This window comes from Phyllostomus discolor, chromosome 4, assembly GCF_004126475.2.
Source record: "Phyllostomus discolor isolate MPI-MPIP mPhyDis1 chromosome 4, mPhyDis1.pri.v3, whole genome shotgun sequence".
NCBI classification, from domain to species: Eukaryota; Metazoa; Chordata; class Mammalia; order Chiroptera; family Phyllostomidae; genus Phyllostomus; species Phyllostomus discolor.
The window spans coordinates 42086520-42112662 of record NC_040906.2 but is presented as its reverse complement, the minus strand read 5'-3'; the positions used below and the strand labels follow the sequence as shown (position 1 = coordinate 42112662).

Genomic DNA, 26143 nt, shown 5'->3' with positions numbered 1-26143 from the left:
AGGCGTAGGTAGAAACCTTTTGCTTCCTCTCACAACCAAAATAAGGATAACAACCAATCTAAAAACAATGAACAACCAGAACTGCCAGGAAATCAAACTGCATAGAACTCCGACAACCAAGGAATTAAAGAAACAGTCAACCAGACCAACCAAACCAGTAGGAGACCAGCAAATGGGCAGACTGAGAGAACCTGTGGCAAGGTGGCAAACTGTGCAGGCAGGGCTGGCTGAACAGGAAACTGAGACTCAGAACTGACTGTGGAGTATGGCAGGGGTTGCAACAGTGGGAGAAACTCCCAGTCTCACATGAGAGTTTGTTGGATAGTGGGGCTAGAGCCCAGCAAGCAAGCTGCAATGTTCCCTCTCTGGCCCCTCCCCCACAGGCAGCACCAAAGCACAGCAAAGAAGATTGCCCTGCCCTGGTGAATACCTAAGACCCCGCCCCCTTAGAACTTAACAGGTGCACCCAAAGAAATATGGCCCAAATGAAAGAATAGAGCAAAACTCCAGAAAAAAAGCTAAGTGATGAGTAGTTAGTTATATAACCTATCTGATGTGGAACTCGAAACACTACTAATCAGGATGCTCACAGGACTGATTGAGCTTGGTCGAAAAATGAAAAAACAAATGAAGGACACCCTAAGTGAAATAAAGCAAAATATTCAGGGAACCAACAGTGACAGGAAGTAAACCAGGACTCAAATCAATGAATTGAAACAAAAGAAAGAAATAAACATCCAGCTGGAACAGGATGAAGACACAAGAATTCAAAACAATGAAGACAGGCTTAGGAACCTCTGGGACAACTTTAAATGTTCCAACATCTGAATCATAGGGGTGCCAGAAGGAGAAGAGGAAGAGCAAGAAATGGAAAACTTATCTGAACAAATAATGAAGGAAAATTTCCCCAATCTGGCAAAGGAAGTAGACTTCCAGAAAGTCCAGGAAGCTCAGAGAGTCCTAAAGTAGTTGGGCCCAAGGAGGAACACACCAAAGCACATCATTATTAAGTTGCCTAAGATTAAAGATAAAGAGAGAATCTTAAAAGCAGCAAGAGCAAAGGAGAGAGTTACCTACAAAGGAGTGCCCATAAAACTATCAGCTGATTTCTCCAAAGAAACCATACAGGCAAGAAGGGGATGAAAAGGAGTATTTGAAGTCATGAAAGGCAAGGACCTATGTCCAAGATTACTCTATCCAGCAAAGCTATCATTTAGAATGGAAGGACAGATCCCAGATAAGGTCAAGTTAAAGGAGCTCATCATCACCCAGCCCTTATTATATGAAATGTTAAAGGGACTTACCTAAGAAATTGAAGAAGATCAAAAACTATGAATAGTAAATTGACAACAAACTCATAACTATTAACAACTGAACCTAAAACAACAATAACAACAACAATAAAAACAAATACTAAGCAAACAACTAGAAAGGGAACAGAATCAGAGAAATGGACATCACATGGAGGGTTTTCAGGGGATAGGGGGAGGGCAGGGGAAGAATAGGGGGGAAAGGTACAGGGAATAAGAAGCATAATTGGTAGGCATAAAATAGATGGGGAGAGGTTAAGAATGGTATAGGAAACAGAGAGGTCAAAGAACTTATATGTACAACCCATGAATATGAACTAAGGGGGAGAATGCTGGAGGGTTGGGGTGTGCAGGGCATAAGGGGGATAAAAGGGGGAAAACTGGGGCATAATCAATAAAATATACTTAAAAAAATAAAATCTCTAACCAAGCAAAAAAAAGTTCTCCATAGTGACCCAAACTTCAAGATTCTACCACGAATTTCTTTAAATAAATAAAATGAAATACTGCTGCCCATAAACCAGAATCTATGTGTAATTCATCTGGAACCCCCCCAAAAATGGAAGTTACATTATCAAAGGTATAAAATAATTGTTGTGTTAACCATACAAAAAGTAATTTTTCATCTTGTTTGACAGAAAAAATACACAGGAAACAATCAAATAAGCGTAAATACTAAACACTGATTCAGTAAGATTTTAGAATATAATGAATCATTAAAAACTGGTAGTAAAATACACTAGTAATTGATGGATCGTGAAAAAGCACTAAAGATGTTAAATTTAGTGTATGTTGGCCAAAATGATGAGGACTTAACCAGAACCATCAGGACAGTCTGTAGGACAAGCAATTCCATTATATGGATACCAACTCACAGAGAGCAGAATCCTGCCCTTGGATAGTGGGCATTCCAGAAGAGGAGAACGAATAGGAGGGATACCTACAGAATAAATACTGTTCACTATGGCCAGTTTGAGCACAAAGAAGAGAAGTAAAATAATGAAAGATATTCAGCCAAATTATGCAGACCTCTTTATACCATGTTAAAGAATCTAAACTTTCAGTGGTAAACCACTGAAGGTTCTGTGTCGATGGCCAATTGTTTTACATTGTTTTGGGAGAGGGGAAATGGGGAAGAGTACGCAAAAATGAAACAGGAGACAGAGGTGTCAGGAAGCAGTAGGGACAATAATCCAGACAGGATTATGATGATCGGGTCTAGAATGGTGGTCACTAAAGAGTTTAAACTGAGAACACTAGATATGGAGGACAACAGAAAAGTTAGGAATGTTGGTCGGTGTCCTGGCTTTAGGGAAACACTCTGTCATGGATCTCATGTACACCTATACATCTTGCAGAATATGCCAAGAATGCAAGCTTAGACTATTCAACAGTCATTACTCAGGCCATTTCTCAGGGTTATATTTGCAGTTACCAAATTTGAGGAATGAGGTAACACTCACTCTAGGACAAAGAGCAAGTAAGCTTACTATTGATGAAAACAAAGAGCTCTTCAAATTTACTGTTCCTCAGCGCAAACACAAACCCACTGTATACAGAGTATTCATCTAGGTCCCTCTGTACTACCTCCATGGGACATGGAAGCAAAGGAAAAATAATGCATATATGCTAATGCTCATGCTGCTTCCTGTGCAGTGAATAATTCAGTCCTTTGTCCTTGATCCAGGAACTCCATGTCTTGTTCCAGCACTTGTGAAACACTAAGAGACTAAATAATTATTATCTGACAAGTAGGATAAAAATCAAATCTCAGCCTCTACAATAGCAAGGGGCCATTATATGAAGTTATCGCTCATTAAAATACAGACACCACAGAGAGGGCAGTTTTATATTTTGTTGTTTTTGTCTGTCAGAAAAGGGGAGAGAATTAGGAACAATGATGGCAATCTTCTGATGGCAAGATATACTCCAGACATTCATTTTTATTTAATTGATAAAAAAATGGGCAAAGGACCTGAAAAGACACCTTCTCCAAGGAGTACATACGGAGGGTCCACAGACACATGAAAAATACTCAACATCACTAGCCATTAGGGAGGTGAAAATTAAAACCACAATGAGATACTACTTCACACTGGTCAGAATGTCCATTATAAAGAAATCAACAAACAACAAGTGGTGGCGAGGCTGTGGAGAAAAGGTAACCTAGTGCACTGTTGGTGAGAATGCAGACTGGTGCAGCCACTGTGGAAAACAGTATGGAATTTCCTCAAAAAATTAAAAATGGAACTGCCTTTTGACCCAGCAATTCCACTGCTGGGACTATAACTGTAAGAATCCTGAAACACCAATCCAAAAGATCCTATGCACCCTAACATTCACAGCAGTGTTATTTACAATAACCAAGTGCTAGAAACAGCCCAAGTGCCCATCAATAAATGAATGGATCAAAAAAACTGTGGTACATTTACACAATGGAATACTATACAGGAGGAAAAAAGCAGGAGCTCCTACCCTTCGTGACAGCATTGATAGCACTACAGAATATTTTGCTAAGTGAAGTATGCCAGGCGGTAAAAGACGAATACCATATGATCTCACCTATAAGTGGTACCTAATCAACAAAAGTAACAAATGAGCAAAACAGAACCAGAGACATGGAAATAAAGAACAAACTGATAGTAAATAGAGGGGGAGGGGGAAGGGGATACTAGGGAAAAGAAGGGGAAGGGGCAAGCAAAGGAACATGAAGGGAGGACTTACAGGCACAGACAATGGCAGCGATTGTGGGAGTAGGTGGAGACAGGGTACAGGTGAGCAATGGGGAAAAAGGTGGGACAACTGTAACTGAACAACAGTAAATTAAAAAATAATTTTAATTGACTTTTTATACAGAGTGAGGAAGGGAAAGAAGATCCGTTAGAGAGCAAGAGAGAGAGAGATCAATCTGTTGTTCTACTAATTTATGCATTCCTTAGCTGTTTCATATATGCGCCCTGACTGAGGAATTGAACGCCCAACCTTGGTGTATTGTGACAATGCTCTAACGAACTGAGCTGCCCAGCCAGGGCTACTCCAGACATTTATATGAACTAAGTCTAAATGAAGTTTAATTTACCTTTATTCAGCTTTAGACTATGAAGAATATGTCACTGTGAAAACAAATTCAGATGAAATAGATGTTGAAAAAATGAGATAATTTAATGTAAAGCACTCATTTGAACTGCTTGACAACAATAAAAGTAGAAACGTGTTACTAAAATAAGAAAAATAGGTTTAAATAAAAGTGTAAGTATGAATAACCCAAGTAAATTGGAAGACAGAGGGAAGAAGATAAATAAAAGAGTGACTGGAGATGCTGAAGGAAATAAAGAATATAGGGGAAACGAGATGCCTTAGGAAGTAGGAAAAGATGACAAAGACTATATGTCTTTCTTAAGACTAGAAAAAAGGCAAAGAAAGATCAAAGCAACCTATAAAAGACCAGTAACCTTAGGATCAAAATTAGATAGAACCCCAATGAAGGCACAAAGCATACTATAAAATTCTGTCAAAGGCTTATCCTTTTTGGCCCTGCTCTACTCAAAAACTACTGATATTGACCCACCTCTGTCTCTCTCTGGCCATGTGATTATATCTAACGGCTCTTGTCCTCCTACCTAATCAGTAATCATTCATCTCTTGTCAAGATTTGCTTCTTTTTGTATTAATACTTTACAACTAAAAAGTCTCTTAACTTGCCTTTTCCTTCATGTTTGCCCTTTTCCTTTGTAAGCCAGTTTCCCATTCAATTCTACTCATCTTTCAATGTCTGGGTAAATTGTTGCTTTCTCTATAAGTCATTACTAGCAATTTCAACTTGAAAAAAGATTTCTTCCTTCTGAGGAAGTTGTGGTATGTATGTCTCTATGTATAAGTAGATGTATGTATATGCTATATATATGTATGTATGTACATATATATGTATGTGTATGTACATACATACATACATACATATACATGCACTGAAATATTTTTCAGCCATAAAAAGGAAATTATGCCATCTGCAAAAATATGGATGGACCTTGAATGCATTATGCCAAGTGAAATGAGACAAAGACAAACAAAGACTATTTGACCTCACTTATATGTAGAATCTAAAAATATAAGAAAACAAAATAAATAATCTCATAGACAAAGACAACCAGCGGTGGTTGCCAGAAGCAGGGACTTGAGACTGAGTGAAATAGGTGAAGGTGGTCAAAGATACAAACTTTCAGTTAAATAAGCCCTTGGGATGTAGTGTACATTATGGTTATCACAGTTAATAATACTGTATGGGAGCCCCCTGTTATCCCCAGTTTCACTTTCTGCACTTTCAGTTATCTATGGTTAACCATGGTCTGAAAATACTAAATAGAAATTTCCAGAATTAAGCAATTTATAAGTTTTAAATTGCACACCATTCTGAGTAGCATGATGAATTCTCATACCATTACACTTGGTATGTGAATTACTGCTTTGTATAGTGTATCTACACTGCATAAAATGCTACCCTTCCATTCGTCACACAGTAGCCTTCTCAGTTATCATATCCAACTGTTTTAGTACTGCAGTGCTTGTGTTTAAGTAACCCTCATAGTAGCCTAACACTTCATCGCAATGCCTTCGTCATTCACCTCACTTCATCTCATCACATAGGTACTGTATCATTTCTCATCACAAGAAGAATGACTACAGTACAATACAGTACAGTGAGAGACCACAGTCACATAACTGTAATTACAGTATATTGTTATAATTATTCTATTTTATAATTATTGTTGTTAATCTCTTATTGTGCCTAACTTATAAATTAAACTTTACCATAGGTTTGTAAATAAAGGAAAAAACAGTACATTTAAGTTATGGTATTATCCATGGTTTCAAGCATCCACTGGGAGTCTTGGAATGTATAACCTTCAGATAAGGGGGAGACCACTGTAGTATATATCTGAAAGTTGCTAAGAGAATAGATCTTAAAAGTTCTCATCACAAGAAAAATCTGTAATTGTGTGGTGATAGGTATTACTAGACTTACGGTGATCATTTCCCAATATATTGAATCATTATGTAAACCTGAAACTAATATACTGTTATGTCAATTATGTATCGATAAAAAAGTTTCTTCTATGAGGTAAAGATTATGATTAGTTATACAAAGTAAGTCTTTTGAATAGGTGTACAACAATGAAAAAATTTTAAGTAATGTTTTCATGTTAACTAAGGTATTTAATAACAGAGTGATAATGAAAATTATGAAGTTATTCTTACCTGTAATCTAAACCAATCTAATCTCATCCCTCTGAAATCAAACACTTCCCCATCTTCAACTATAATAAAAGAGACAGTTTACAAAACAAATTAACATTTTCACAAATCTATAATCACATTTCAAATTTTAAGAGCTAAGACAACTGCACTTTTGAGTATATATTCAAACTAATTAAAAGCAGGGTTCACAGCAGTATTATTCACAATGGCCAAAAGGTGGAAGCAACCCAATGTCCATGAACAGATAAATGTATTTTATAAACAAAATGTGGTTCATTATTGAGCATTAAAAAACAAGGAAATTCTGACACATGGTACAGTGTAGCTGAACCTTGAAGATGCTATGCTAGTTAAATAAATCAGTGACAAAATGACAAATACTGTATAATTCCACTTATATGAGGTATCTAGAGTAGTCAAACTCATAGAAGCAGGAAGAATGGTGGATGCCAGAGGCTGGGAGAAGAGGAAATGGGGAGTTGCTATACAATAGCTATAGATTTTCAGTTTGGCAAGATGAAAAAGTTCTGGAAATTGGTTGCACAACCATGTGAAATACTTAACACTACCAAATTGTACACTTAACAATAGTAAGATAGTAAATTTCATGTTATGTGTATTTCGCAATAAAAAATGTAATAGCTAAGAGTGAAATAATTCTCAAATCCTACAAAGATGATGTTAAAGGAAACAGTTATATTCTCATAGAAATGTAAAGTGTAGACTTTTCAACTCTGACTCTTAGTGGTGTTTACATGTCAATTTAAAGGAGCTAGAATAGAGATTGAGGATTCCAGTGAACAGAAACTTTAAATAGCACACTCAAGTTCCACAATATAACTCTATATAAACCAAATGTCACCACGCAAGTTTATAATAGTTTCATTGTGTAAGTGTAATAAAATAAATATATTTATTACTGAGAAACTGTCAAGGTTTCTGATATCTCTTAAAGAACATAAAACTAAAACACCATATAAACCTATTGAAATAAAGTATTCAAATAATGGAGAGGCAGTCTAGTATATGACATCTTTTAAGACTAACAGATCTGAACTTAAAATTCCCTGGGACATGAATCATCCCTTTGTTCAGCATATCCACACTGTATATGGTACCCACTAGTGAGTCACTTATCAGCTATCTTGGTATATTGCAGTGCTTGTGTTCAAGTAATCCTGACTTTATTTAATAATGGCTCCAAAAGTGCAACAGTGAGGCTGACAAATTGAATATGCCAAAGAGAAGCCGTAAGTGTTTTCTTTAAATAAAAAAGGTGAGTATGACGTCATTTTGAGAAACAAACCACATTCATATAACTTTTATTACAGTATATTTTTATAACTGTTCTATTTTATTATTAGTTGTTGTTAGTCTCTTACTATGCATAAAATATAAATTAAACTTCATTACAGGTATGCATACATTGGAAAAAAACAGTACAGCTGATCCTTGAACCACATTGGCTCGAGCTGCTCTGGTCCACTTTCTTACACAAAAATTTTTTTTCAATATATACTCAGTAATATAAATGTATTTTTCTCTTCCTTATAATGTTCTTAATAACATTTTCTTTTTTCTAGCTTACTTTAAGAATACAGCATATAATACAAATACATACAAAATATGTATTAATCAACTATGTCATTGGTAAGGTTTCTGATCAACAGTAGGCTATCAGTGGTTAAGTTTCAACTGTGCAAGGGGCCAGCACCCCTAATCCCTGTGTTATTCGAGGGCCAACTGTGCATGTAGATATGTATGTGTCGTTTAGTACTATCCGAAGTTTCAGGCATTCATTGGGAATCTTGCAATATAACTCCTGCAGATAAGAGGGGATTACTGTATGTCTAAAAATTAAGTGCTTCTTTAACTATTAACTGTTAAATCTTTTCCATAATAATCAAATTTGAAAGCCTAGTTAAAAGAAAATATGGTTTTATTTAAAAGCCTTATTACCTTGCTTTACACTTAGGGAAGTCATAGTGTTAACAAAAGAGGACATGATGATGGATTCATCTTCTGGGCAAACAGAAAGATTCTGAAAAGAAACAAAAAAAATGTTAAAATCACCTAATTGGGAACCAGTTCATAGGTCCATCAACTGGTAGACAGCTATCCATACTACGGGATATTTTTCAGCAATAAAAAGGGTACAAAATGTTGATACATACAATAAAATGAATGAATCTCAAAAACATGCTAATTGAAAGAAATCAAAAACAAAAAGTGATATAGTATATGATTCCATTTATATGACTTTTTCTTAAAGGCAAAAAGTGACAAAAAGCAGATGAGTGTCAGTCAAAGAGGAATCAGCTACAAAGGTGCACAAGAAAACTTTCAAGTTTTGGAGGTGTTCCACACCTTGACTGTTATGTGGCTACACGAATGTATTTATAGCTGCCAAAGTAAAAGTATACACTAAAAACTGGTGATTTTTATTAGGTGTAAATTATACCTGAATAAAATTAGAACCAAAAAGAAATACCTCTCAAACTGGCTGAAAAAAAAAAAAAAAGAAAATTTGATAAACTCCATCTGAAATAAATAATAAATTTTTAAAGGTAGATACTTAACTCACAAACAGCATAAACAGGACATTAAGACCTATACAAGTGTGAATTTATATAATGCCACTATGTGCTTAAAATGGTAAAAATAAATTTTGTTATGTATATTTTACAATAAAAAAATAATTGAACACCTTATTGCAATGAACTATATGACCATATTTTTTGGACTAAAAGATGCACCTCCCCATTTGGGAAGAATGATGGTTGTTAATGCTGCTGTTGAGTTCTCTTTACATTTACATTGGTGAAATATTGTGTTATTTATGTTATTAAATATTTTACTACATTTTTTGTGTCACAATTTTTTCCCCTATTTTCCTCCTCTAAAACCTAGGTGCATCTTATGATCTGAAAACATGGTAATTGGTTGATCTTAGTTCTAAATTTAAATTCCAACAAATGGTTAAAAACACTATGCTTGTGCTTTACAACAGCTGGTTAAGACACTACTTCGAATACTGGCTGTTACTTATTAACTGTGGAATACTGAACAAGTTACATAAGGTATTTTTTTCTTCAGATAATGATAACCATATCTTCCCTCCCAGAACTCTTCTACAGATGTAATAACATATACTATCAATAATCTGACAGGTATTTTAATTAGTATTATTGCTGCTACCACTACTATAATTCCAGAAAAAAATAATTCATTTTCTCAGAATGTTAACATACAGCTTACAAAAAGACACCAAATGACCTAAAAATTTTAACATGATAACAAAAATCTGTACAATTTATTAGTAAGTATCCAACTAGCCACAGCAAGTTTCAAATGAAACGAAACCAGAAGTCTGGTTTACTTTCTAGACTATGACAGCTTCTGATTTATCTGGTAAGTAATAACTATTCAAATAAAACTGCAGTAAAGCAATAACACTAGAGGAATAAAACCAGTTTTTGTACTCTGTTTTAGTAGACATTCTAGAAAGGAAGCATCTGAGCTCCACCTAGTGGATAAAAAAATAGAAACACTAGCTTAGAAGAACTTAGAAGCTGTATTTAAAGTAAACAATCACATGACATTATTTGCTTGTTTAAGTAGGTTTCAAAAAAAAATGAAGATTTCATGTATAGTTATTTCTCTGGAAGACCAGTAGATTTAGAGTCTTAATACAGTCTTTATGTAAAAAGAATTTATTATATTCTTCCTTCATACTATATGTTAGCTTATAGTAGTTTTCAGATACCTTTGATTTTATAAAATGAAGCAAAATAAATACTATTTTCTCTATGGTCAGTTTACTGGGAATAAAAATAAACAAAATTTATATTAAAATAGTATAGACCAAATAAAGAAATTATGAAAAGCCAAAAACAAACAAAAACCTGGAACTAAAAATAGAGGAAAATTCAAATTGAAAATAAAATTAGGATGTTTAAACTAGGAGTTCTAGCGGTTTTTTTTGTATTTTTTTTTACTACCCATCCTCTAACATACTATGCAAAAAGATTTATCTTCTACTTTTCCTCTAATACTTAGTTATCAAATATGTCTCCACCATCTCTTTTTTTTAACCCTATAGACACTGTCCAAGTTCAGTTCTCATTAACTCTCACCTAGCCTACTATAATTTTCTTCTAATCTCTTTGCCTCCTCCCTTGGCCCCCAGTAAGCCATCAACCACACTGAGCCAGGGTGATCTTTGCTAATAATTGTACCTCTACCAGCAAGATAAAGAAGCACTCCCTGCATTGTGTTGACTCTGAGCTTTGTACATACTTAAGCATAATGCCTATCACACTGAACCACAACTTATGCATTCTCCCTTCAAGATAATGACCCCCTTGAAAAGATATGACCATGAGTTATTTACATTTGTATCTCTATGATGTAACACAAGATTACATTTTATAAATGGTTACTGAACAAATGGATCACTTACTACAAAGAAGGGAAGAAACAAAAGGGAGAAGAACATGAAATAGTTTTTACCTGCACAAGTTCATTGAGGACAACAGCATCAAAGCCCGAAAGATACTGCACATAGTACCTCTGCATTACAGGTCCATATTTCCTTACATGTGCTCTAAGCTCTTCCATGTAAAATATTAATTCAGCAATGTGCCTTTTGTTTAAGTCAAGAAAAAGATTTCAAAATGTATTATTATCAAGGAAAATGTGAAATGCCTTTGATATTACTGTAAGAAATTTTTTTTAGAAAAATCATTGTTAAACATTTAATGTCAACTATGTTTTAAAATCATTTTATATGAATAAACAAATCACAGAAAGCAAAAGGAAAGCTAAGACTAAAAAACCGATAGAGGAAAACTCAAACATAAATAACCATTTTTAAAAACACAAAAGATGACTGGGAAGAAATAAGATTTTTCTGTATGCTCTCATTTCTCTGCTTCATTTATCTAACTTCTATTGAGGGACTTGGCAAAAATAAAAGATGTTTCAAATGACACACTTGGCTGAAATTCCATAAGAATTCTTAGATTTTTGTGTATGTCACTTCGAAAAATGAATTCCACAGGAAAACTACTGGATACAGCAAGAAAACAAGAACTTTATGCCCCCCCTAGAGTACTAGGAAAGGAAACATTAAAAGCCATAATTTTAAATTCAATCTGATTTTGCATTCTAAATCATATCACCTAATGCTATTTTACAAATATTTATGACAAATATGAAAAGCCTTACAATATTTTCAAAATAATTTTATTTCAAAGGCCCCAAATTCCACAGCCTATAAAGCAAAATATACAAAGAGAATTTTTTAAATGTTGCTAACTTACTTATCTATAAAGTCATCTGCACTCTTCTTTGGCATGTTATCTGCATGACGAAGTAGCCAGATAATTTCATCACGGGCAAAGGATAATGCCATAAAAACAAAAAGCGCCTAATTAAAGCAAACAAAAAAAACACTGCTTACTGTCACTCAAAGATTAAAAACAAAACCTATTCATAATTATAAAAACCACTGTCAAGAATTGATAAAAGTTAAGTTCAAAAAGACACTGACAGAAATGAGATGAGTGGTTGGAAGTATGTATGAGAGAGAGCATATATACAAGGAAAAGGTGAGGAAAATGTAAAATGATTAGTTGAAATAAGAATTAAATCAATTACCTTGGGACCCAGCAAGCCAGGTTGATCAGAAAGGACTGTAGCCAGTTCTTTCAGTGCAGACCTTAAAAACTTGCGTCTTTCTCTGTGCATTGAACCACTACAGGAAAACATGCTATTATAGTTTATGTTTCTACTAAAATTATTATTGGCAATTAAATAACATCATGTTTCTACTAAAATTACTATTGGCAATTAACATTATTTTAGGGTCAACATCCAAAATTTAATTTTATGAAACAGAAGCCCCTTACAAATATGCTCTATGCATTTGTCATTAAATGACTTACCCTTATTATGTTTACCCTTTTATGGGTAAACATATTACCCTTTTATGTTTACCCTTGCCTCTCTTGTGCTGCTTTTGTAACCATGTTTATATTGTTTCCATCTATCACAATACTACTCAAACCTCATGACCATTCCTGTAAGAAGCATTTCCCAATATCCAAATGTCTATTTCTGCTTAAGTTCTGAAATTTTAGTACCATATAGCCTGACATTTTATAAACAGGACTGTAAAATCCTTGAAAGCACTCACTCTCCTACTGTATACATTTTTGTCACCCCTACACAGAAATCAATAAATACAACAATAAATATCTAATTATCCATTTCCTTATTTACTAAGTATATTTCTATTAAATATACTACAAAATGCATTAAATATATTAAATATACCTTTTCTATTAAATTTACTAAGTAAATTTCTATATAAAAAGCTGACTAACTAGAGCTACATTCAATAATACTGGGATGAGATCTATTTAGTACTCTAGTTCAAAAAGAGAAAGATAAGGAAAGAAAAGGATAATCATAGGTATTCGTATACCAGGCATTCAATATTTTAATTAATAATTAAATAATTAATTTAATTATTTAATGATAAAGTACCAGGAAAAAAATGTATTCTCATATATTAACATGGGAAAAATTATTAAATGTGCTAGCTATTCCAAGTCCTCATACCATTCAAAATATATACTACTCTAAGTAAGTTTTTAAATTTACACAGGTACAAAAAATAAATAAATGGACACACACACACACACACACACAAAGTACATGCCAAAAAAACAAGTATCGGGTATATGCAATACCAGAAATTTAGCTGTGAGACTGTAAATTAGTTGTAGAAAAGATTAAAATCCACCTCTGCCTATGTGACCATAAGTTCTATCTTTTTAAAGTTTCAGCCATCTATAAGGCAGAGATGATGACACCTGCCTCAGAACATACATCTTTCATAATGCCTCCTATATAGTACTTTCACAATGTTATTTTAATCCCAGTGACAAGCTTTTTTCTATCTGACAATAATAAAGTAACCTGGTATAATTTCTAAGAAAGTGGGCTAATATTTTTGACTATTTTACTACACAGGGTTGCTGCAAGGAGTCTGTGGTGTTACTAACATCGAGGGAAAATTATAAAGTACTGCACCTGACATATGGTAATGAGTGATAGAAATTACTGTTGTGTAACATTTGTGATTATTTTATATAATAAGTAAAATAAATAAAAATGTCTTACTTTTAAAAGATCTTTGTAAGATAGCTATGACACCATATACACCTGCTACAATAAGGTCTATCCCATGAAGAAGTGATAGAATCTTATGTACTTCTGTAGGATAGGAAAATAATTCTAACACGGTCTGAAGTACTATTTTTACTACAGAATGATCTTTTTATAATATAAGTACTTCAATTAAGTGAAAAAAAAATATGCATGAAGAAATTATGTAGCCCAGGGAGCAATGAAAAAAGATGATTTAAATTCCCAATATTTATCCTATAGCCTAAATCTAAAATTCTAAAACTGTGGTTTTATATTTTCCATCTATGGCAGTAGTACTTACCTTCTTTCTGCCTTATAAAAATACTGATGAGTCAGATAAATACTCTACACCAGCTTACTATATATACAACAATTAAAATGAACTATCAAAATGTTTGTAGTTATTTCCCAAGAAATAAAGACCTAAAATATGCCACTTTCTAATTTTTAATTTACTAACAAACATATTTACTAAAATAAGGAAAAGGTGTGGGGTTAACATACTTTGAAAAGTACTATTTGGAAGAATATGAAGATATGTCAGTTTTCATAAAGAAGTACAAATATCATTCCAACTTGCAAAGTACTGGCATGGAAGCAGAGTGGCAGTAAGAGATTTGAATGATATATAAAATTCATTTGTATGGTACTTCCTTAGAGCATTTTTACAAATATTTCAAAAATATTTAAAATCGGCCTGCACTAACTCCAAGGTTACAGATACTGACGTCATATACTTATTTCTTATTGATTACAAGTCTTCCATTTCTATTACCACATTTTGCATACTATCAATATGCACTCACTTCAACATAATAATGCTTTAAGAAATAAATTCTTCTTGATTCAAAGTACTACAGATAAGATAGGACTACTTACGCATGTGATACTGCTGCCTCTTTGCATTCTCTTATGTCATTAATACGTTTATTATAACTGTGCAAAAAAAAATTGGAACCATGTTAACCTTAATTTGAGCAATAATGGTCAAAATAAGTTAATCAAATACTAAAAGTCAATTAAAAATGACATACTATCAACAAGAAAAACTCGCCCTCAAACTGGATATGCATGAAAGGTGTCTACCTACATCTTTTCCTAGCTAGCACCTTAAGTACCCAGTCAAGGCTTCCTAGAAAAATAAATTTCAAAATACATTAAATCCAACAATAAAATTCAGTTCACAAGGTAGATTTTTACTTTATTAAATATATTTCTTAAGCCCAAGAGAGAAACAGTGATTTAGAAACAGTGATTTCTAAAAATTTAAAAAGCTGACAAAGCTATTACTTCTGACCTTTTATCACTTCTGACTTCTTATGCAATCTCATAAGCATTAAAAAAATTCTGAAAGAACATATACTATTGATCAACTCTGGTGACTGTTTAGGAATGGGGGTTTTGTGGTGGAGAAAACTGAGGCAGGAAAGCATTTGATTACTTTAAACAAGACAACACCAACATCAAACAGTTTAAAGGTGCCATCTGAAATATATAATAATAAAAATATATTAATTTCATGAATAGTAGATACTAAATCTCAAAATTCCTAAAATTTTAAAGAAAACCTACCTATCTTCCTGAAACCTGTCTAATACCACTTAATGCTAAGAACTTCAACTCGTGAACTACCACAGTTTTTTGGACCATAAGACATACCTAGGTTTTAGAGGAAAGGAGGAAAAAAATTTTTGAGGCAAAAAATGTGGTGAAATATTTAATAACATAAATAACATAATATTTCACCAATGCAAATATAAACAGAACTCAACAGCAGCATTAACAACCATTATTCCTCCAAAGTTGGGGGGTGCATCTTATAGTCTGAAAAATACGGTATGTGTGGTATGTGTTCTAAGATTTATATGTTCTTTGAGAACATGTCCAAAATATACTAATTCTGTAATCATTGTCCTTTGTATAAAGCTTTCATACTTAGGGTTTGACTTGTAATTACCATGATAATTCACATTTTAAATTGGATTTATCATTCACTATTTAATAAAAAATTGAAACATCTCAACTTTACAGATATTTAAATGGTAAATTTATCATCTTAAAACAGCATAACAAAAAGACAACTCATTTTATGGTGCCATTAAACTTGCTTGTATCATGCATAACAAAAGCTCACTGAATATACACAGATTACTTGGTTCTAAATGTTCACATATATTTAAATATGATTCCTCACATAGATTGCCAATATACTAAGACATCATAAAGTTTCATGATTTTCAATAAAACTCTTGTGACCTGGGTATTTATGGGTACTCCACCATCTAAAATAAAAACCAAGTAAGACCTGAAAAGTACACAGGGTACTGTTTCTCACACCATGACTGAGAAACTAACTGCATGAGAATGTCAGACCCACCTATGGTGACTTGAGAGAAGGGCTGAGTGACGGGAGGGGAGCCAAAGTGACAGTACTAACCAGAAACAGGCAAAAGAGAATTTTCTGGCTATAACGGAAACATTCTGTATCTTGATCTAGGTGTTCACCTAGAGTATTTACATGCAAAGCTGTTGAGCTTTACATCTAAAATGTGTACATTTCTACTTGTAAATTTTACCTGAATAAATTATTGCATGGGGGGAGAGAACAGACTCTTTTAACCTCTCCAAGAAACAAACACAGGAGATACAGGAGGTTTGAAATGATGCCCAGCAACATGGATTCTAATGAGCATCCCAGGGTAATTTATGCAAACTAAAATTGGAGACGTACTGGTTTAATAGTGAGTGTTAAACATATCTTTATTTTTAAATAACTAATAGATGCTTTATCTCAATTTAATTAGGACATTACAAAATAGGATATGAAATAAATGTAGTAAATTTAATTTCTAACTGAAACTAACAAGGCCAGCATAACACTTCTAGGTACTGGGGATCCCAGGATACTTCAGATGCTCCTAATTTTAAAAGATTTCATAACTGTTACCAAGTCTGAGATCAACTTGCCTTTTATATATTGGCTACAGAACCTTATGTGGAAAAAAAATGCAGGCATTAAAAATTTAAAGGAACTTCTGAAAATTATTTGCTTTACCGAAAATGAGTATAAATGAGTCATCTGGAATACCTTCCTATTAAGGAAATATAATTTCCAATATGCACGGGTCTGACTTCTATAACTGTTATAATTAATTTAATGAAACATTTTTGATTCATATATTTTTACAAATTCACTGTAATCTAAAATAACACTTCTAAAGAATTCAAAACTCTAAAATGTGTATGGTATTTTCAGTGATATTTTTCTCTACAACCATATTATGATTTCCAAAAAAGGACTATCTTCTTTCTCCTGGAATACAAGTTTGAAAAGGGCAGGAACACTAGATATTTTAATCTGTGAGGCTACCTATAAAAAATATGAATAGTACCGTATCAAGGATGATTGTTAAAAACTTGCTATGACTGTTAAGATGATACAGGCAGTATTTTCTTGCATGATATGACCCTTCTCTATCCCTAAAACTTCAATCAACCCACTCATTATCCTTATTCAAAAAAGACCAGAAAAACAAACAAACAAACAAACAAAAAAACAAGCTGAAAATGCCATACCCTCGTATGTTTACAAATAAGTCTTCTGCAGCTTTGTGAATGTGGAAAACTTCATCCCGAAAGAGAGAGAGGCAAGAGCTACTTTGAAGAGCTAGCTTCCAAAGGTTCAGTGCTGTTGCATCAGTATTGAGGATTCCATGGCACAAAATAAAGCCAACTTTAAATAAAAAAGAATAGTAAATACAAATATAAGTTTCCCAAAGTTAAGTACTTTCAGTTACAAAATAGCTTTTCAAAAATACAGAAATGTAAACACAATTACTAAATTGAGGCTTTTAAGTGACAGGTAATAATTCATACATATACAAGATGGCAAAAATACTGCTTTTTCAGTAATTTTCTCTATTCTGCAAAATTAGTTTTTTGAACAGACCACAAAAAGGGGAAAAAAACATCGCCTCTAGGTTGTGAAAGAAGTCATTTTAATAAATGAGTTAAAGATAGTTTTAGAAATATTTATAAAATATTTTAAGCTAGAGATCAAAGTTACTAATTAACATATAATAATCATCACAGTTGCAAATAATGAAAAATAAAGCAAATCTACTTTTCTAAATCACCAGAATAAATGAAATAGTATTTTATATTTTCATAGCAATTTACAATGTATTAAATAATTTTTCCACACATTATCTCACATGATCCTGTGCAGTAGATAGAGCAGGTTGGTATTGTTCTTTTGTAGCTGAAGAAATAAAGGTTCAAAGACTTGACTAAAGTTATACTATTAAATTAGAGCTAGACTTAGCCCCATGTATTTATTTACCCTTAAAATTCTTTCAATGTATCATATATTCTGTATTATATGAATTCCAGTATCTTTCACCTTTTGTTATCTAATTTGGAAATCCTACACAAAGATATAAGGGGACCCAAAAAAACGTTATTAATTAAAAATTGTGTATTTATTCTTAGATGTTTAAACTTCAGTCACCTTCAAAGGTGCATTTGATGTAATACATCTATCGAGACTTTTTTTCTACTGCTCAAAACAGTTTCTAAACTCCAATTTTGATGCCTTTTAGCTTCTGCCATTTTTTGTTTCACCTCTTCCACATCAGCAAAACATTTCTCTTTGAGGACTTTTTTTCATTCAGGGAAACAACAAAAAAAAGTCACTTAGAGCGAGATCATGTGAATAGGGAAGATGGAGTATGGGGATCATGCTGTTTTTCATCAAAAACTGCTAAACTACTCAGCGTGGTGCAGGCAGATGCACTTGTAAATCACCCATCATGAAATGGGAAAATGTTTAAAGAGACTTAAAAAAATTTTCACTGAAGCCAAACGAGGCCTCTCAACACCAGCCAGTACACTGATATAGATGGGTTCCTAGAATACTCACCTAACAGGGAAAGCCTGTACTACAAGTGGCCTGTCCTCCAGAAGATAACTCTGCTTTTTTGGGGGGCCCCCACCCTATAATCCTATATGTTTGTTGATGCCTCTTCTCTAACCTTCTACAATAGGCCATAAACCCTCTTTTATCATTCATTCAACAGTTACTCAATGCCTACTGTCCAGTTACAAACCAATCATGTTTCATGTGAGATTTCCCTGCAATTCTCAATAGTGCTCCCATCTTTAAACTCCTGAATCATTAACACATAACTTGCCATTTATCTTTTTATTCTTCTTAGAGCAACCTTTCTTTGAAACCGCCATTAAACAAGCAAGCTAACTCTTTAAAAAGGTATTTATTGTGGAGTCTATACATGCAGGAGTATATTTAACTTCCTTGAATTTCCAGCATAAAAATATTTCTCACACAACAGGGCCCGTAGATGTAAGCCAATTATTTGATCTGGTATGCAACCAAAGAAAAAATACATATACAAAAACTGAAAGAATCCTCAAGAGAAATTTTGTTTATAAACAACTTTTTTGCTGAATGTACTAACTCTTTTTACTCTTAACCCCTGAGTAAAATGAGTTCACTTAGTGTCCCACATCTTGCTTAGATTTCACAAAACTGCTGCTGATAAAAGGTTTCTCAGAAAACATTATCAGTTATATTATGGATTACCATATATTTCACTTCCTTAAGACAAGGCTTTCATCATGAATTAAAGCATATCCATTTGTTTATGACAGAACAAAAATTAATTTAAAATAAACTGTTCAAAAATTAATTTAAGAGGATGGTTTATTAATTAAATCACACATTAAACTACTTTCCCTACCAAGGTCTGAATGAAAGAATTAAAAAAAATTTTTTTAATTTTAAATCTGGAAAAATAATGGAGAACAAAACAGAAGACCAGTACTAGACAAGAAAGTTAAAGAAAATCTTTGAAGATAGAAAGAACGTAAAACTGGACTATTTATCAATTTAAAAAGAGACTGGAATAAGTAATCCAAAACTCCAGACATAGAGATCTTTCCCTGAGTCCTCTGAGCCCAGCCAACAGAACAAAGGTAAACACTGAAAAGAACATCGGGATAAGTTACCTTATAACTGCATTTCAAGTATCTGTGTTTTCAAAATTCTAGACCCTCAATAACTCTTGGCCCCAGACTATAATGTACTTGTAGACCTATGACCCTCAAACTTTTGACTGCATCAAATCACCAGGAAGGCTTATTAAATAACAAATTGCTGGGATCCATCCACAGAGTTTCTGATTTGGTACATCTAGAGTAGAGATCAAGACTCTGCATATCTAAGAAGTTCCTATATGATGCTGCTAGTCCAGAGACAATACTCTGAACTAATCAAGAGCAAAGCCCTAAAGAAAACAGATCACGTTCTCCCCTGGCTGGTGTATAAGTCAGTGGATTGAGTGGTGGCCAGTGAACCAAAGGGTCGCAAGCATGATTCCCAGTCAGGACACATTTGTGGGTTTCAAGCCAGGTTCCCAGTAGTGGGCAGGTGGGAGGTAACCACACAATGATCTTTCTCTCCCTCTCTCCCTCCCTTCCCCTCTCTTAAAATAAAATAAATCTTAAAAAAAAAAAGAAGGAAAGAAAATAGATTATCTTCTGTAGAAAAGCCCTAGTGTGGGAACTGGGATCAAAAAAAGAAGTGCATAGTTTGAGGTAACTCTTTACCTTTATATTAATTCTACTCAAGGCTCAATATATAAAAGCAGCAAAACTCAGAGTAAACCCTCTTTACTCTAGCAACTATGGTTATCCCAAATGTGTCTGCCTTCTTCATGCCCACAGATGTTCCACTAGGATAGCCTGTCTTCTGACGCATCTCCCTGTTCACTATACAAAGCCCTGCAATAGGCATTCCCATTTAAAGGAAAACAGTGCTATACAACTCTAGAGGTTGCACATGCCACCTAAATCTACTAATCATCTCAGTTCTTCAGCCATGTATCCATAATCATAAAACAACCAAGGATCACTACATATTTCAGCAAAGTCAACGCTTCAAAAGCTGAGTTTTTGAATCAACTAAGAGACAAAGCATGAAAATTTTAGCTATAATTGCAGAAAAATATATAAATATCAAAAACCTGATCAATGTAAAAAATTATAATGAATAAAAATGGCTAAGAGCAGAAAATCGGTGCTAAATTCTACCTTTTATACTAATAAAAGTGTTAGTCAAAGTGCCAGTGCAAAAGATTAAGTAGAAAAATTAAAAGTATTTAGCAACTTTCATAAAAATTTGATGATCTTAATAGAAACCTTAACAAAATCTAATTGTTAAACTAAATCTAATAATTAAAAATGTAAGTTTTCGTTTCAAGTCTTTGCTTGTTACTTTATTTCTCGTAATTCTAGTAATTCATTTCTATTGTATTTTATAAGAGTATCAATCCAAAAATCATTAAAAAAGAAAAACTGGTCTCTCATTATAGAGATACACTGTAATAAAAGTCAGTACACAGTATCAAAAGATTAATGAATCAAGAAATAAGAACTGCAAGAACTAGAGGGAGGGTATGGGTGGAGGTGGATGAGGGTATGGGGATAAATGATGATAAAAAATAAAATAAAATTTTAAAAATATTTAAATGTTTAAAAATTTCAAAAAGAATGTAACAAATGAAAAACATAAACTGCTCAAAATTATTCCCTTCTGCTAGTGGACCTGGGGGTGGTAGAAGGAATTACATTACAGCTCTTCTCATGTCTACTTCCTCCGTAGCTATGAACTTCTTAGGAGCAGAAATGAGGAGCAATTTTATTTCCCCTGCAATTAACAAACTGCCAAACATATGAATCATTTATTATATGTTCTGAAGTAAATACCAAAACCTTAACTGAATGAATGCAATATTTAAAAAATCATTAAAAACAAAACAAAAATTTAGTTTTGACGGCTATGTTGAAAGGCAATATAATGTAGACCATAAGAACTGGAGTTAGCCTGGATTCTTTCTTTGTCATTGTCACCTACTACCTGTGTGGATTAAGTTTTAGGGTCCTCATCTATAAAATAGACCATCTACCCTGATGGGGACAGTATGAGGACTGAATGAGGTAATGCATATAGAAGGCTTAGCACAGTGCTTGCTCCAGAAGTAATACATGTTACCTGTTATTTTTCTCTAAAACTTAAAATCTGAGGGGTAATTACAAAACTATTCAGTTTTACTTACAGATAATCCATTTTTCCATTGCATCCAAAGACAGATATTCACAAGGCATCTTAAAAAGAGAAAATATAAATTTGTGATTAAAAGAAATTCTTTATTAAAAAAAAACAACACCCATACTGAATGACTCTCCTCTGACTCCTAAGAAATCTCACTAGTCAACTGTTGGCTCAAATAGCACAACAAATTTGAAAAGTTGGATAAAAGTTTCGTAACCTGTATTTAAACCTGCAGTCCAAAAAGGACAATGAGAGTGGTGTTTCTTTCAAATGTACAACAGCTTAAAACTTCTCTTTAAAAAGTACTGTTGTTAAATCTTATTCAATCTGATGAATGACAGCTTCCAAATCTCCCAAGTCTATTTCAGAGTTTGCAGTATTCCAAAAGATAAAATTTTAGTCAAGTTAAAAAAGATTCATGTATGCCCTGGCTGGTGTAGCTCAGTGGACTGAGCGTGGGCCTGTGAACCAAAGCATCACTGGTTCAATTCCCAAGCACATGCCTGGGTTGCAGGTCAGGTCCCCAGTAGTGGGGCATGAGAGGCAACCACACATTGATGTTTCATTCTCTCTCTTTCTCCCTCCCTTCCCCTCTCTCTAAAGATAAATAAAATCTTTAAAAAAAAAGATTTATGTATAATGGATGCTCACTGTCTCACCCAAATCAGGAACTATGTATGTGTGCATAACCCCTATATTCATATACACAGAGAAAAGACTGAAAAGAAATATAACAGCATATAATAACAATTTTCTCTGCTTGGTAAGAATATGGGGTTAATTTTTGTTTTCATTCTTTATAAATGTCTGCACTTTCCAAATTTTCTACCATAGAGAAAACAACAAACTTATAAACTTTAAAAGAAAGTACTCCTACTTTCTTTTAAAAGAAAAGTATTATTTGTATTAACTTAGCATCAAAATCCAGAAATAAAAACACTGAATAGTTTGTATTACTTAACTATTAAGCATTTTACAATTAACTTCACTGATAAGTTAATATTAATTAGGATTTTGCAATATCATTTTAACTGATTTTTTAATCAATTTTACTATTTTCATTCATAAAAGGGAAAAAGAGAATCATACAGTGTCAGACTGTGCAGGATTAAGCATTGTACTGGGTGCACTGATGAGACTCAGTAACTGGGCGTTTCTCCACTGGTCGGCTGAAAGATTCCTTCGAGGATATACCATCTGAAGAGAAATTAGTGCATCTGAAAGAGACTAATTAAAATAGGGAAAAAGAAAATTGAGGAGTAAAAATTTATTTTTCGCCCTGGCTGGCGTAGCTCAGTGGATTGAGCGCAGGCTGGGAACCAAAGTGTCCCAGGTTCAATTCCCAGCCAGGGTACATTCCTGGGTTGCAGGCCATAACCCCCAGCAACCGCACATTGATGCCTCTCTTTCTCTCTTCCTCTTTCTCTCTCTCTCTCTCTCCCTCCCTCCCTCCCTCTCTCCCTCCCTCCCTCCCTCCCTCTCTCTCCCCCTTCCTTCCCTCCCTAAAAATAAATAAATAAAATCTTAAAAAAAATTTATTTTTCCTTCTCCATTTACATTCCAATTACAACCACTACACATTTCTAACTGTACCATCTTAAAACAACAGAGCCTAATTATGTTTCTTTCTCTGAGGTCCATCCCAGTGACCCTCTTCTAGATTGTTTTTAAGTCTCATGAAAACTACATAGATTCTGCATTCCTGGACAAGAGTTTAGCTCATGAAATCATGTTAATTTTTTAAAGGTCAAAATGTTTGGCAATTTTGGGATCTTTATTTCAAAGGTGTAGAAAGCCTAGTGTCATCCTTTTGTATATGACTTTCTCCTCTGACAGTTCTCAATGAAAGAAAAAGACATTAAGGTTATACAATTAAGTGCTAATAGAGCTCAACATATTTCATATTTCTTGAAGAATGCCTTATAAAAATAACCCACTGAACTCCATCTTAATAAATTACTTAACTTCTATTTGCCACTTGGTCTGTTAACTACAGCTTTGCCATTGAGGTATTTAATTTTTCATCTCATCTGCTTCTTGCTTGCTTTTAACTGTCTTCTTATATTCATCTGTTTCTTAAAAATTCTGTACAATGATTCTGTAATCAGGCTGCACATAAATTGCCAGGGAGTTTGCTCAGAACACAGAATATAGAGATTCACCTACAATTTCATGAAAAAGAATTTAAGGGACCAGAACCCAGGAATCTGTATTATTATTACACTTCGCCAAGTGATTTGGAATAGGTTTTGAAAATTAAATTAATTAAAATAAAATTAATTTATGTTTAATAAATCCTAGCAAATACACAATACTCTGAGATATGGAGCATCAGAAATATCAAGATTAGAAAATAACTGATCTAATCCAAATGGTCAATTCTCCTTAAGTAACTATGAATAGTCTAGTACATGTTAATGACTATGGAGAACTTAAAAAAAAGATCCAATAGCCTTTGAGGAAATTTCCATCAACTTAGTGGGAAAAGAACAAAAACTGGTGCTAACTATATGTCCAAAAAAAGGGCACAAGATTCATACAAAATTATCTATTACTAAAAATTCTATTATCATCCAAAGAGAATAATGAACCAAGATACTAATATACTGGGATTTCATTCTGGTTTTACCACTATTGCTGACAAATGGTTCCTCATGTCACTTCTCCAGCCTTCAATTTCCTTATTTATAAATAATATGGATGTATAAGCTAACTACAAATTTCCTTGAAATGTTTAGGAACAACAGTTCTTTGAATTAGCACTACTACAAAGAAGTCATAATGGCAAGACTCCTTAGAACCAAAATTATTTCATTAAAACCTATTTTTTAATACATCATAAAGGAGAGACATTCCAAATTATTTCCACAAAACTCCTACAATTTTTTCTCTTAAGAGCCTATATTATAATAATATACCTAAAATTTATAAAATACTATATTATCTAAATACTTTTAATGAAGTAACTAATTTAATCCTCATAATAATCATAGAAGTAGGTATTATTATTAGTCCATTTTTACAGGTAAGAAAACTGACATACAGTAAAGTTGGTTAAATAACTTGTCCAGCACTGCACAGTTAGCAATTGGCAGAACAGGGATTAGCACTCAGGCAGTCTGGTATAGCAGGAGTCATTCTCAAAATACTAAACTACACTACCTCTACACCCTATATTAAATCTAAAAACTATAATGGATCAGTATACTACTGAAATTCTATACACTATTCAAACTCTAACTAATTAGTGTTCTGGTTCACAATTAGATAAAACTATGCATAGTTATTATTCATATAATTTTTTTCCTAAAAGTTTAACATTAACTTTCCACACTTAACCTGCATCACATGATTATAAAGCACATCTGAAAACCCACTCTTATTGCCCTGACCAGTGCAGCTCAGGTGGTTAGGCATCATCCCACAAAGCAAAAGGTTGCCAGTTCAATTCCTGGTCAGGGCACACACCTAGGTTGTGGGTTCAGTCACTGGTCAGGCACATATGAGAAGCAACCAATCAGTGTTTCTCTCTCACATCCATGTTTATCTCCCTCTCCTTTCCTCTCTTTAAAAATAAATTTTAAAAATCTTTTAAAAATTATTTAAAATCTTTATTTGAAAAATAAAAATCAGCTTTTACCTTACTATGGGGCACAAATTCTTCCATCATCTTCTTTAAAGGGTTTTCATAATCCACAATCATCTGACCAAGGCGTGGATATTCTCGGTCACTTAAAATAGACATATCAAATTTCACTGAGCAGTAAGCCATCAAATTGAGAATTTCAAAAGATTTTTATAATGCAGGTCTACCTTGCTCCATGGGTCATTTCATGAGCATAGTTATACAATCCAATGATTGCCTTCCTTTCTTCGATTCGAGAGAGAAGTATCATTAGTGTTGTATAGGTTATGATCAAATCTAAGTAGTTCTTTGTTAAATCAAAGTTTACAGTCTGGAAAAAAAAACATTAAGTTTAACTCCTTCCTATTTTGCCAACTTTTAATCATACACATGCACACACACACAAATCTTCAGGGAAGTTACTATAAGCTAATAACTTTCTATAGTTAGTTATTTTATCCCCATTTCTGAAATTCTAATTCCTTTCACCAACAACATGTCTAAAATTAGGGAGTTACAAATACAGTTTTGTGCTTGTGACACAATTTTATGGATGAAAACAAGTTTATTATTGCCCTATGTAAAAGAATAACCAAAACAAGAGTA

The 26143-nt window shown here is 33.4% G+C and overlaps 1 protein-coding gene across 6 annotated transcripts in view; it reads right to left on the bottom strand.

The window, feature by feature from the left end:
* The window catches only part of NCKAP1 (NCK associated protein 1), a 99320-nt gene that overhangs the window by 34613 nt on the left and 38564 nt on the right, over positions 1-26143 (bottom strand). For all 6 annotated transcript variants that reach the window (XM_028510854.1, XM_028510853.2, XM_036023213.1 and 3 more), the window contains 11 exons: positions 25726-25868; positions 25553-25643; positions 23002-23139; positions 21917-21965; positions 17358-17514; positions 14661-14717; positions 12225-12321; positions 11888-11994; positions 11076-11208; positions 8523-8604; positions 6564-6622 (listed from right to left, as the gene is read on the bottom strand). In XM_028510854.1, the coding sequence (XP_028366655.1) occupies positions 6564-6622; positions 8523-8604; positions 11076-11208; positions 11888-11994; positions 12225-12321; positions 14661-14717; positions 17358-17514; positions 21917-21965; positions 23002-23139; positions 25553-25643; positions 25726-25868 (1113 nt within the window). The remainder of the gene's footprint in view (positions 1-6563; positions 6623-8522; positions 8605-11075; positions 11209-11887; positions 11995-12224; positions 12322-14660; positions 14718-17357; positions 17515-21916; positions 21966-23001; positions 23140-25552; positions 25644-25725; positions 25869-26143) is intronic.